Source organism: Panthera tigris, chromosome B2 (assembly GCF_018350195.1).
Source record: "Panthera tigris isolate Pti1 chromosome B2, P.tigris_Pti1_mat1.1, whole genome shotgun sequence".
Lineage (NCBI taxonomy): Eukaryota > Metazoa > Chordata > Mammalia > Carnivora > Felidae > Panthera > Panthera tigris.
The window spans coordinates 74940574-74955473 of record NC_056664.1 but is presented as its reverse complement, the minus strand read 5'-3'; the positions used below and the strand labels follow the sequence as shown (position 1 = coordinate 74955473).

General features: G+C 38.3%; 1 protein-coding gene across 5 annotated transcripts in view; it reads right to left on the bottom strand.

The window, feature by feature from the left end:
* The window catches only part of LOC102966675 (cytochrome b5 reductase 4), a 93203-nt gene that overhangs the window by 76592 nt on the left and 1711 nt on the right, over positions 1–14900 (bottom strand). For all 5 annotated transcript variants that reach the window (XM_042986750.1, XM_007090154.3, XM_042986752.1 and 2 more), the window contains exon 2: positions 12769–12922. In XM_042986750.1, the coding sequence (XP_042842684.1) occupies positions 12769–12922 (154 nt within the window). The remainder of the gene's footprint in view (positions 1–12768; positions 12923–14900) is intronic.

Here is a 14900-nt window from a genome sequence, read left to right as displayed (position 1 = left end):
CTGTTCACCAATGTGCAACACGTGACATTCAATCAAACATTAAAAGTCACATTAAAAAAAAAAAAAGACAAAAGAACTCATTGTCAAAAGAGAAAAACAGCAACACAACCAGACTTAAGATCGTGCATATGTTGGCACTATTACACAGGGATCTTAAAATAACTATAATTAATATCTTAAAAAATCTAATAGAAAATGTAGATGACATTTAATGGAGGGGAAATTTCCTCACAGAGATAGAAACATAAAAAGGAGTCTAATGGAAATACTAATACATTTTAAAATGGGGCTCAAAAATGAATAATGGACCTTGAATCTATATAAGAAAACTATCCACAAATAACAAAGTTTCAAACTGATTAAGGAACTCCAAGGGCCAATAACGTAGAAACATCAAATATCAGGTTTCTCAACTGGTTACTATTTTGTGAAATAATTAAAACCATAATGTGGTTTATAACTCCTACACATATCAAAATACAATAAAACCTTGGTTTGTGAGCATAATTCACTCCAGAAACATGCTTGTAATCCAAAGCACATGTATATCAAAGCAAATTTCCCCATAAGAAATAATGGAAACTTAGATGATTCGTTCCACAACCCAAAAATATTCATATAAAAATGATTACAAACTGTAACATAATACAAAATAATAAAGAAAATATGAAATATAAAGAAAAAAAATTAACCTGCACTTACCTTTGAAAACCATTGTAGCTGGTGTGAAGGAGACAAGAGACAGGAGGGTTATTGTGTATGACAACTTTCACTATCACTAATGGAATCACTGCTATCTATTGGTTCTATGGGATCTTTTTCTTTTCATACAACTTTAACAAGGAACCTATCCAATGACACTTGTTTTTGCCTCCTTTTGAGGATTTCATGGAAATGTGACATTGCATTATTGTTAAACAGATTCATCACTTACACTGCTACAGCCTTATTTGAGTGGTATTTTTCTACAAAATTTTGCACTGTTTCCCACATTTTACACATCTCCCTAATCTCACTTGAAGTGAGGGATTCCTCCACCTTTCTCTCCTCCTCCTCTGCAGACGAGATGCAACAGAGACTTCTTATAAAATCTTGCAATTTCGGCTACTCGCATACCTCATTCATACTTCTTGATGATTTCCTTCTTAACGACCACCATAATCTTCTCCTTCTTCCATAAACTTCCTCCTTCTCCTTACTGCCTTTCTTTTCAACATTTTCCTGCATGGGGGCCACTGTATACATTTGCACAGATGCTGACTACAGTACAGTATTAATAAATTCTTGTCATACACTGTATTTAATGTAACTGGCAATAAGGCAGCAGAGGAAAGGGTCTATATCTGCAGGCAGCCTGACGTAGAATGAAGCAAAGTATTCCTAAGCTTTCTCTTCTATGGAAAAGCAAAAGACTGTCTGTCCATAAGTGCTTTGAAGTGACAAAAAACACACTAGTGCCAGTTGTGGGCACCTTCCAATGTTCTGAAAAATCACTGATTTCTGCTGAACACCACAGCCTGAGACCAAGCATCTGAGCATGGAGACAATCACCCACAATCCCACAGCAAAAGAGAGAGAGAGAGAGAGAGAGAGAGAGAGAGAAGAACCATTGGCTTAGTTGTGATCATGTGATGTTTGGCATCATATATTACTGGTATTGCAAGACATTGCTCATTTATCAAGTTAAAATTTATTAGGAATGTTTGCTCACCTTGCAGAACACTCGCAGAACAAGTTATCGCAATCCAAGGTTTTACTGTATACACATGATTCAAGGTACATTTACTGAACACTAACCAGGAGCCATGCCCTGTGCCAGATGCTTGGGGTAGGGAGAGAAGCAGTGTATTAGTATCCCAAAACTCAATTTAAATAGGGAGACTATTAAAAATGGCCAAAAAAAAAAAAAATGCTATAGATGGTCTAATAGTGGTCCAGCACCAAGTGCTAAGGAAGAAAGCCCAGAGAAAGAAACAGTGAGAGAGGGCCAAAGTCATGAGGAGACTAAACGGAAGAAACTGCTGGAAGAAAGAAAAGAAAGAACTGAGGATGCTAAACAATGTTGGATGGGCAACTGACGAAGATCATGAGGAGGCTAGAGAGGACTGATAAGAGCACAAAGAGACTAGCCTTAGGAAAGAAAATGTCTTGGAAAGAATGACATTTTTGAAAAGAGTGTGTCTTTCCAATACAAGAGAAGAGAAGAAAGAATAGAGATTATCACTAATGTTAAACACCTTATATTCACAGTGAACACTTATGATGTGTGTGTACGTGATCTCTCTCTCATATGATCATACCACCCAGCCCTTGCACATGCTTCTTCTGGGAGCCTGGAATACTGTTCCCATTCCTCTTTGCCTAATTAACTGTAGTTTATCTTTCAGATCTCTGCTCAATCTTCTGCCGTCTTCACAGCACAGTGTACCTTTCCTTCACGATACTTGTCAGACTTGATTAATGCTTTGTGTTCCCTACCAGACTGTAAATTCCATAAGATTAAAAGCCATCTCCATTTTATATTTCCAAGTTATCCCTAGAACCTGGTAGAGTGCATGACAAGAAATACTGATTAAATGAATCAGCCAAGATGGAGGAATAGTTCGATTCCATCTTCTCTATTTTTTATGCATGACAATTATACATAAGGTAACAAAAAAAAAAAAAAGCAAAAGCCATGTTTCATGGTTACTATAAATAAAAACTGTCTCAGAAGGATAGCCTATATGATTGTTAATTAAAACAAACAAACAAACAAAAAAAAACTACAAGTAATAGGCACCCCATAGTAATTTCTTAATGAATTAATTTACATATAACCCTTAAAGTGAGTAACCCTCAAATGCTAAACCAGGACTCAATCTAGAGTTGAATACAGAACAGGAGGCAGTAGATTCTAACAGTCTAAAGATAAGAACTTAGAAATCAGGCAATTCACATATTCACCAAAAATATCATTATTGCAAATTATCTCCATAAATATATTGATGCCAATGCTGCAGGAAACAGAGTCTTAAAATAGCCACCTTCCTATGATAGGAGTAGAAGTCAATGAAATAGAAAATGGACAAACAACAAAGAAAATCAAAACCAAAAGTTAACAAAATTGGTAAACTTCTAGTAAGACTGATCAAGGAAAAAAAGAGAAGCCAAAAGTTAGCAATATCTGAACTATATCACTATAGAATCTAAAGACATTAATGATGTAATTAGGAAATGTTCTAAACAACTTTATGACAATATGTTCAACAATTGAGATAAAATTAACAAAATTCACTGAAAAAACATAACTTACAAAAATTGACATAAGTACAAAAGAAGTTTGAATAGCCCTATATCTCTTTTAAAAATTGAATTTTGTAATCAAAAACATTCCCACAAGGAAAATTTCAAGATGTTGGCTGAATTTCATAAACCACTGTGCCAACCCAACAAAACACCTGAGGGTTAGATGACACCGCAAGACCACCAGTTTTTTTTTTCCTTTATTGAATTTTTAGTGAATGAAAGGGAGGTACGGAAAGAGGAAAACTTAAAAAAAAAAAAAAAGGAAAAGATCGACAATTTAGGAGAAAAAGAGTAAAAGAAAGCAAATCGTTTGTCAGTAGAATAGAACAAATAAAATCAACAAAGATGAGATTATCTGCATTTGATGGTGGAGAATGTGAAATCTCTGGATCAGAATGTAAAAATCTACAGATCAGAATAGAAATGGATGAGTAAGGCTGGGCTGCAGGGCTGGTTCAATATTCACAAATCAACCAACGTGATACATCACATTAATAGAAGAAAAGGTAAGAACCATATGATCCTGTCAATACATGCAGAAAGCATTTGACAAAATATAGCATCCTTTCTTAATAAAAACCCTCAAGAAAGTCAGGATAGAAGAAACATACCTTAACATCATAAAAGCCACATAGGAAAAGCCCACAGCTAATATCATCCTCAATGGGGAAAAACTGAGAGCTTTCCCCCTGAGATCAGAAACACAACAGGGATGTCCACTCTCACCACTGTTGTTTAACATAATATTGGAAGTCTTAGCATCAGTAATCAGACAACAAAATGAAATCAAAGGTATCCAAATTGACAAAGAAGTAGTCAAACTTTGACTTTTCGCAGATGACATGATACTCTACATGGAAAACCCGAAAGACTCCACCAAAAAGCTGCCAAAACAGATACATGAATTCAGCAAAGTTGCAGCATACAAAATACATGTACTGAAATAGGTTGCATTTCTATATACCAATAATGAAGCAACAGAAAGAGAAACCAAGAACGATCCCATTTACAAATTGCACCAAAAGCCATAAAATACCTAGGAATAAACGCAACTAGAGATGTAAAGGATCTGTATGCTGAAAACTGTAAAAAACTTATGAAAGAAATTGAAGAAGACACAAAGAAATGGAAAAACATTCCATGCTCATTGATTGGAAGAACAAATATTGTTAAAATGTCAATACTTCCCAAAGCAATCTACACATTCAATGCAATCCCAATCAAAATGGCACTGGCATTCTTCTCTAAGCTACAACAAACAATCCTAAAATTTGTATGGAACCACAAAAGACCCCGAATAGCCAAAGTAATGTTGAAAAAGAAAACCAAAGTGGAAGGCATCACAATCCCAGACTTTAGCCTCTACTACAAAGCTGTAATCATCAAGACAGTATGGTATTGGCACAAAAACAGACATAGACCAGTGGAATAGAGAACCCAGAGAACTGGACCCGCAATATTGTATGGCCAATTAATCTCTGACAAAGCAGGAAACAGTATCCAATGGAAAAAAGACAGTCTCTTTAGCAAATGGTTCTGGGAGAACTGGACAGCAACATGTAGAAGACTGAAACTGGACCATTCTCTTACACCATATAAAAAATAAACTCAAAACGGATGAAAGACCTAAATGTGAGACAGGAAACCATTAAAACTCTAGAGGAGAAAATAGGGATCAGCCTCTCTGATGTCGGCTGCAGCAATTTCTTGTTCGACACATCTCCAAAGACAAGGAAAATAAAAGCAAAAATGAACTATTGGGACCTCATCAAGATAAAAAGCTTCTGCAATGCAAAGGAAACAATCAACAAAACTAAAAGGCAACTGAAGGAATGGGAGAAGATATTTGCAAATGACATATCGGATAAAGGGTTAGTATCCAAAATCTATAAAGAACTTACAAACTCAGCACCCAAAAAACAAATAATCCAGTGATGAAATGGGCAGAAGACATGAACAGTCACCCTACAACCCAGCAATAGCACTACTAGGAATTTAAACAAAGGATACAAGAGTGCTGATTTATAGGGGAAGATGTACCCCAATGTTTACAGCAGTGCTTTTAACAATAGCCAAATTATGGAAAGAGCCTAAATGTCCATCAACTGATGAATGGATAAAGATGTGGTTTCTATATACAATGGAATACTACTTGGCAACGAGAAAGAATGAAATTCTACCATTTTCAACAACGTGGATAGAACTGGAGGGTATTATGCTAAGTGAAATAAGTCAGAGAAAGAAAGATACCATATGTTTTCACTCATGTAGAACTTGAGAAACTTAACAGAAGACCATGGGGGAAGGGAAGGGGAAAAAAATAGTTCCAAACAGAGAGGGAGGCAAACTGTAAGAGACTCTTAAATACAGAGAACAAACTGAGGGTTGATGGGGGAGGGGGGCGGGAGAAAGTGTGTGATGGGCATTGAGGAGGGCACTTGTTGGGATGAGCACTGGGTGTAGTATGTAAGTGATGAATCATGGGCATCTACCCCCAAAACCAAGAGCACACTGTATACACTGTATGTTAGCTAACTTGACAATAAAGTATATTTAAAAGAAAAAGAAAAAAAAAAAAAAAGAAATGAGTAAGGGGAAATGTAGCTATAAAAAATGTTGATTTGTATTTCCTAAACAAGCAAGTGATAGCAGAAGAGAGGTGTTTGGAAATCTGCCGTTGAGGAGTAACGAGAACAGCACACAAAGCAGACCGTGTACAGCATAGCCAAGCTAACTGTAATAACAATACATTAGTGTTTAGATACACTCGGTATGACTGTGATAATGCGTTCCATTATAAATTAGAAAGTTAGCTCCAAATTTGAAAAGCTGTTCTTAGGGGGAAAAAAAAGGTTTCTTTGCTGGAGACAAATAATACTGCAGTTTCTCAAAATAAAAGTAAAGCAAGGACCTATGGAAACCTAAAGAAAAGAGCCTACTGTTGGAAAAATCAGCTCTATTCCTGGTGACTTTTAATCTAACCCAAAAAGAATAAAGCTTATTTTATTATTTCTGGAGTATAAATACAAAATAGCCTAGTCAATTCTCTTTCTTCTCAGTGGTTATGTTCTACAAAGTCACTGTGAACAATGAATTAGCAAATACTGAAACAGTGCTCCTTGGGGAAAAGACAGCATGAGGTTCTTCCAAGCCTCTGGTCACAGTTTTCTCAAATAATTAACATATAACTGTGCTTACAGCGTGTTTCTGTTTAAAGACACCTTATCCAACATGTATTGCTGATTGATGAACATTCAATTCACAGTCAACAGTACTGTCACTCATGTCAGAATGGAGCTTATCTAATGCAGGTATTTTCTCTGTAAGGCACATCACGGTCTTCAGCACTATCCTCGGGGGCTATTTTAAACCAAAATCCACCAACAAAAAGCACAAGATATGAAAAACATGGCACTAAACAGACCTCAAAAAAAGACACATCTTTACAGTATGAGAGCAGAAATAAGAAGGCAGAGCATCGCCTTGTTCCGCCTCAAGTAGGAATGTGTGCTAGGGTCAAACAAATTTTTCCCTGCACTGTGCATGTCTGCAAATGACTATGAAAGAACTGTGAGTATTGATTTCTGAGGTTTCAAGCAATTGCAGTGAGTAGGCAAATTTGCAAATTTGAAATTATGAATAATGAGGATTGACTGTACTCACAAAAATCTATACTAACATCTCACAAATAAGTTTTTAAAAGGTTTACTGTAAATGTACCTAGAAATCTAGGAAGCTGGACTAGAAATACAATAGGACTAAATACTACTTCTTGGAATCCATTTGCCAATATTTTCCAATCAGTAATGAAACATGAAAAACACCGACCCATTCGAAGTCATTTTTTTTAATGTTTATTATTTATTTTGAGAGAGAAAAAGAGCATGAGCAGGGAAGGGGCAGAGAGAGTGGGAGACAGAGAATCCCAGGCAGGCTCCCAGGCAGGCTCCGCACTCCCAGCACAGAGCCCAACGCAGGGGTTGATCTCACAAACCACAAGATCATGACCTGAGCTGAAATCAAGAAGGTGGATGCTTAACCGACTGAGCCACCCAGGCACGCCCAAAGTCACTTTTACAGTGGTCTCAAGCAGGCCTCTTCAATTTACTGGTATATGATAATCAGCATTAGGAAAAATCAAAGCATGTTTATTTCTAAGTAGTAAACGAAATCCATTAAATCCCTTATGAACAACTTACTCCTCTAAGTTTGTAACAGAGTGGCCAGTCTACTTAACAGTAACCAACTTTTTCTAAATAGTAGTCATTCAAATGACTGTTACTGAGTATCAGGCTACACTCGCCCTCACTCTCACCACGATTAAAGGCTGTATTCCATGCTGCCAAAAAATGATTTCATGACTTAATACATCACTACACCACTACCCACACTGAGTACGTACTATAACAAAATATACTACAGGGGAAACAAATTCTGATCTAGGCTCTGTGAAGCTCTCACAGATGAGTGATTTAGATGTTTGCTCAAAGTTTCACATGTTTATAAATCACCTTTAGTCCTTGAGAGAGAAACAACAATAATGAGGAAAACTATAAAAGTCTGCATTAATGGTAAATTCCACAAGATCTTTTAAAAAGCATTCTCTCTACTATCCATTCCCTCAACATTCCAATTACCTCCTATTACATTACAATAATTACACACTTCACAGAAAATGGTGATTACTAGGTGAACAAATTGGAAACTCCATATACTGTCTTATGTTTTAGGCCAGTGTTCACATTTTAGTTCATGCTTTAGTCTGCTGCCAGCTAAGTGCTCTTTGTACACCATCATTTCTAGGAATATGACTGGACTCAACAAACCTGAACATGTGCAAAAATACTGATATATACTCAAAAGGGAAAATAATCTCCATAATATTAGCCATTAAAACTCATACCAAAGTGTATATTTTATAAGATTTCTTAAAAAGACTAATTGTGTCTCCCTTAACCCAATCAGCTGAAGTTTGAACAGAACTAAAAATGAGGCAATTGTTAGACAAGTAAAGAATTTGAATATTTTAACAAGGGGGAGAAATGATACCATGATACCATGTTTCCCTATGGTATAGGTTTGATTAAAAATTGGGCCCAAACATCTCTGCCCTTCAAAGCTAAATTTGCCATATATTTCCCTTTTCAAAAAGTATCATTAATATTTTTAATTAGAACAGCTAAAAAGAAAAAGGTGACTGCATTTAGTCACATGCTTACTGTAATTTAGGACTGTTTTAGAAATTACCAGTAACCTGTTTGTCTCCCATTCATCCTACTTTGCATTGTCTTTGTCAACACTCTGGTTCACTTATTACCACCTGAACTTCTGTAATGAGCTGAATGCTTTTTGTCCCATTTAATTCACTACATCCACCACCAGACTAATCTTTCTGAGGCATACTCGGATGACACTGTCCCCACATTCATATACCTCCTATAGCTCACATTGCCATCTAAATTAAGAACACATCAGCCTTGGGGCACCTGGGTGGCTCAGTCAGTTGAGCGTCCGACTTCGGCTCAGGTCATGATCTCACAGCTGGTGAGTTCGAGCCCCGCGTTGGGCTCTGTGCTGACAGCTCAGAGCCTGGAGCCCGCTTCGGATTCTGTGCCTCCCTCTCACTCTGCCCCAACCCACTCGCATTCTGTCTCTGTCTCTCTCAAAAATAAATAAACATTAAAAAAAAATTTTTTTTTTTAAAGAACACATCAGCCTGACTTTTGAGGCCCTTTACGATCTGACCTAGCATACTTTTCTAGTCTTCTTTCTTATAATTCTCCAACACTTAACCTAAGTTCCAGAACATATCTTTTTTTTCAATATATGAAGTTTATTGTCAAATTGGTTTCCATACAACACCCAGTGCTCATCCCAAAAGGTGCCCTCCTCAATACCCATCACCCACCCACCCCTCCCTCCCACCCCCCATCAACCCTCAGTTTGTTCTCAGTTTTTAAAAGTCTCTTATGCTTTGGGTCTCTTCCACTCTAACCTCTTTTTTTTTTTTTTCCTTCCCCTCCCCCATGGGTTTCTGTTAAGTTTCTCAGGATCCACATAAGAGTGAAACCATATGGTATCTTTCTCTGTATGGCTTATTTCACTTAGAATAACACTCTCCAGTTCCATCCATGTTGCTACAAAGGGCCATATTTCATTCTTTCTCATTGCCACGTAGTACTCCATTGTGTATATAAACCACAATTTCTTTATCCATTCATCAGTTGATGGACATTTAGGCTCTTTCCATAATTTGGCTATTGTTGAGAGTGCTGCTATAAACATTGGGGTACAAGTGCCCCTATGCATCAGTACTCCTGTATCCCTTGGGTAAATTCCTAGCAGTGCTATTACTGGGTCATAGGGTAGGTCTATTTTTAATTTTCTAAGGAACCTCCACACTGTTTTCCAGAGTGGCTGCACCAGTTTGCATTCCCACCAACCATGCAAGAAGGTTCCCATTTCTCCACATCCTCTCCAGCATCTATAGTCTCCTGATTTGTTCATTTTGGCCACTCTGACTGGCATGAGGTGATATTTCAGTGTGGTTTTGATTTGTATTTCCCTGATGAGGAGCGACGTTGAGCATCTTTTCATGTGCCTGTTGGCCATCTGGATGTCTTCTTCAGAGAAGTGTCTATTCATGTTTTCTGCCCATTTCTTCACTAGGTTATTTGTTTTTCGGGTGTGGAGTTTGGTGAGCTCTTTATAGATTTTGGATACTAGCCCTTTGTCCGATATGTCATTTGCAAATACCTTCCCCTTCCGTTGGTTGCCTTTTAGTTTTGTTGGTTGTTTCCTTTGCTGTGCAGAAGCGTTTTATCTTCATAAGGTCCCAGTAGTTCATTTTTGTTTTTAATTCCCTTACCTTTGGGGATGTGTCAAGTAAGAAATTGCTACGGTTGAGGTCATCCAGAACATATCTTAAGCCTTTCTGTGTTTATACTTTAGGCCTTTCCCTCAACTTAGATGCACTTCCTCATTTTCTGGTGAAAACCTGTCCCCAGCTTTCAGGCTATCACTACCACGTGTCTCCCTCCCTCCAATCTGATGTCATTTTCTTTAGAACTTCTTATGACACTTCACTCAGATGTGTCTAACAGTCAGTCATTTATCCTCTCCTACTAGAGAGAAAGCTCAAAGAGAAGGGCCTAAATTGAGTGTTTCTTGATAACATAAACTGAACTTGTCAAGAAGGAAAAAAGACACACTTTATGCAAAGGGGAAAAAAAGCCTTATTGTTAGTAGAGTAGAAGACATCCTCCAATAGAAATTTCAATAAATGTATCCTCAAATCAACAACCTTACCAGTCCTACCATACATTCGATTCTTACAGGAGATACATAACTGGGAGCAGTGTGCATACTGCTTTTCAAACATAGCAAACAAGTCCCTTATCTCCAGCAGTACATTAAATGAATAGTAAAGTATGACTGTGTTTCATTAATGCCTCATTTATCTAACATCACTAAGATACGGAGGAGAAGTGAGTTTTCTGGAGAAGTGGCTTCCTACTGTAGAAACAGAACTCAGACGTGCCTGTGGCCTGGACCAGCTGAGAGATGCTCCTGGGACACCGACCTCCACTTCGCCCAGTCTAGCAGAGAACACTCAGGCAGAGTGGGGCGGTCACTGTGTACCAGATACTTATACCTGCTAAAACAGGTAGGCAGCATGGAAAGAGAGCAAAGAGGGTATTAAAAACCCTCTAAAAGGGCAAAAGGAGGTTTTTGCATCTAGCAGAATCCTCCTTCCAGCCTGTAGGTACTAGCCACAGTTGTATTCCCCTGAGAAACTCTGGGGGGTTGAGCAGCTGTTCTGTTATGTCATCACCTGCTAGGAGAGTCCATCCTCTCTGCCACTGGAAACACTTTCACTCTCGAATTATGTGTTATGGCTTAAATCGTGTACAGCCCAAAATTCGTATGTTGAAGGTCTACCCACCAGTATTTCAGAACATGACCCTATTTGGATATAGGGTCAATGCAGATATAACAGATGAGGTCATTCTAGAGTACAGTAGGGCCTCAATCCAACATGACTGGTGTCCTTATTGAAACAGGAAATTTGGAAACGGACAAGCACACAGGGAGAATGCAACGTGAAGCTGAAGGCAGACTGGGTTGATGCTTCTATAAGCCAAGCAACTTCAAAGATTGGCAGCAAACCAGCAGAAGCTAGGTGAGAAGCATGGAACAGGTTCTTTTTCACAGCGCTCAGAAGGCACCCTGATCTCAGACTTTCGCCTCCAGAACTGTGAGACAATAACTGTCTGTGGCTTAAGCCACCAAGTTTGTGCTTCTGTCTGTGCATCTCTAGCAAACTCATTGTCCCTACTGGTATCTTTCCATTGATCACATCACCAACCTACTATGACAACCACACACCTCCCTAATAGAACTTCTTAACAACGTTAAGCACATTCATTCAACAAGCACATATTGATGTCCTCTATGTGCCAGGCATGAAGGACTGAACAGTATGACTGACACGACACGGTCTCTCTCATACTGGTTACAGGACATGATCAGGATACTGATCAGGATAACTGACAACATACCATAATTACACAATGATAAAATCACAATTGTGCGACAGCACTGCATGACTAAATGACTCTTTAAACTGAGGGTAGTGGGCATATTTAACCATGTCTGTATGACTCAGTGATCTCGCTACGGAGGCCCACCATACATTTCCATGCCCTTTATTACTTCTGTTCCCCTCCGAGATGTCAGGTTGTTGATTACCATGAGGTCTGCTTTTATCAGCTCCCCTCCTCTACCTCTGCTCACTCTCTCCAATCCACTTATTTCTGGTTTGGCATTTCTAATTTGCTACGGGCTAGGGGCGCCTGGGTGGCTCAGTCAGTTAAGCGTCCAAATTCGGCTCACGTCATGATCTCACGGTTCATGAGTTCGAGCCCCATATCCAGCTCTGTGTTCCCCCTCTCTGTGCCCCTCCCCTGCTCATGCTATGGCTCTCAAAAATAAATAAACATTAAAAAAATTAATTTTCTACAGGCTATAAAAATTAGGTAATTAATATTGCTAAGAAAAACATATTGAATAATAAAAACTGCTTCATGTGAGAACTGAAGATTTGGCTTAAACACAGTCTTTCTGATTTACTTTCGATTCTCAGAGACATTTTTTTTTCTGGCAGAACAACTTCTCCCATTCAAAAAGATTCTGTTACAAGGCACTAAGGCAGGACATTATTATACAGAGAGTATTACTGAATAAACTGCCCACAAACACTTGTTTTCTTTCAAAGGGAGTACAGCACAGGTATGCTATGTAAATAGTTATCTAAGAAATACTGTGCAAATTCAGAATTATTTTATAGCCCAGTGTAAGGTTATTTTTCTTCTCTTATTGTGTATCGTAACACCAAGTAATAGGACCATGAGGTCATATGGCACTCAACTGGAAAGCCCAGCCAAAACCTTTTGCAGTACAAAATAAATAACCACGTACCTCTTATGCATATCCAACAATCATCTTTTGTGTTGTGCTTTTTAAGTTCTTCTTCAGTTACTTCAATTAACCTGCCTTTTAATCCCGTTAGATCCTTTCCACTTTTAGTGAGTCGAATCCAATCCATAAGACTTCTGCCCTGTTTTAGAGGGACCTGAAAAAAGGAAAAGGGAAGAATTCAATGTGGCTTCTTCGAGTCAGCTGCTCTCCCCTCCCCTTCCTCCCACTTCTCTTAAGGCTGCTTCGTTACTCTTACCCTCATTCAAAAAAATAAGAAAATTCAAATCAATAATTCTACATTTTTTTATAGATTTAGGTGGTTGTCAAAATCATCTCTGCTATATTCGAATTATAAATAGAACAATATAAAACACCTGGGCTATGAGGTAGGGCTTAGAAACTCTGTCACACAAACAGTCATCAGAATGGTATCTAGTAAAACAATAACATTGAACCTGGAGTCAGAAAACAAGTCTTAGTTCCGGCTCTGTCACACGGAATTAAGCTCCTGCCTATACTTATATAACTAGTTTGTTACACAGTACCAGAGAAATGTTTAATGTAAAAGAAGGCACACTCAAGGAAGCATATTGCTATACACTGAATGTGTGTGCCCCTCCAAAATTCATATGTTGAAATCCTAACCTCCAATGTGATATTAGGAAGTAGGGCCTCTGGCAGGTGACTAAGTCTTGAAGGTGGAGCCTTCATGAATGGTCTTAGTACCCTTATTAAAAAGGCCTCAAAGGGCTCTCAGCCTTTCTGCCATGTGAGGATGTGGGGAAAAGATGGCTATGAACGAGGAATCAGGCCTTCATCAGACACTGAAGTTGTTGGTGCACTGACCTTAGAATTCCCAGCCTCCAAAACTGTGAGAAATAAATTTCCATTGTTTGTAAGTCACCTTATAAAATTTATGGCCCTCTGTTATAACAGACGGAATAGACTAAGATATTTATCAATTTCACTTTCCGGAATCCTACCTACTGCAGGCACTCATTTCCCCCCAAATAACCAAACTAATAGGTCTGTGGTACCACTGCAATTTCACATTCCTTCCTACCAACTACATCATCCCCTTCTTACCATCCCTGAAATTCTCTAGGTTTCTTGGTCCCAGTAAATGAAGTAAAGTATGAGAAAATGATCTTTCCCATCCCAAACCAAAATCACTTCTCTCTCTTATCTATGAGGATTCCATAATCTACTGAGTAGTTAAGCAACTCTAATCATGGGCCCTCCCTCCTTCAGTGGCTCTCCACACTACTCTACAATAAATAATGTCTCTAAATTCCCTCGTTTACCAGGCCCTTCCTATCTGATCATAGTTTACCTCACTAGCTCTGAGTTTTAGTTTCTGCTCCTTCCTATTACATGTTTTAGCTAAATGGGAACTGATTCTTTGATTAGTATGAAACCCCTGCTCCTCTGCCTGGATCAATTCCCTTCCTCTCTCCCACAGACATTATTTCCTCCAGAAGCATTCTCTGACCCTAACCCCTTGTGGTCATAACATACTGTTACAATTCTTATGACATTTGTAACTATTTGTCTGTGCAGCCTATTAGCTTATTAGACTAACCTCCTTGGAAACAGAGACCACATCTCCAGCATATGGTAGGTTCTCAAATATTTATTTACTAGTGTCAGTAGAAATAATAAAGCTACCATATATTGAGTACATATTCTGTAACACACACTGTGCTGAGGGCTTTATACAACAATCCCACAACAATCCATGGGGTCTGAATAAAAGCCTAAGGGCAAGTAACACAGAGGAGTGCATACCATATACCAAGATTGTGCTAAGAGAAACATTATCTCATTTAATCCTATGAACAGCCCTATAAAATGGGTACTATTATTCTCATTTACACCTGAGAAAAATGAGACTCAGAGATTAAGTCATGGGAACTGGGAAAAGAATCTGGGTCTTTCTCACTCAAAAATCTATGCTTTTAACTATTATGATATACAACCTCCCCAACTAGCTTCTATTTTCTCAACATCTACCCATGTCATACAAGCCAGACTCAGGTTCTAACACTGCAAGATCACCTTATTTCATAAAGTCTTGGGGGGGGGGGGTGAGGGGGGGGGGTTGTCTGAGTTTCCTCTTGAATTGCACAATA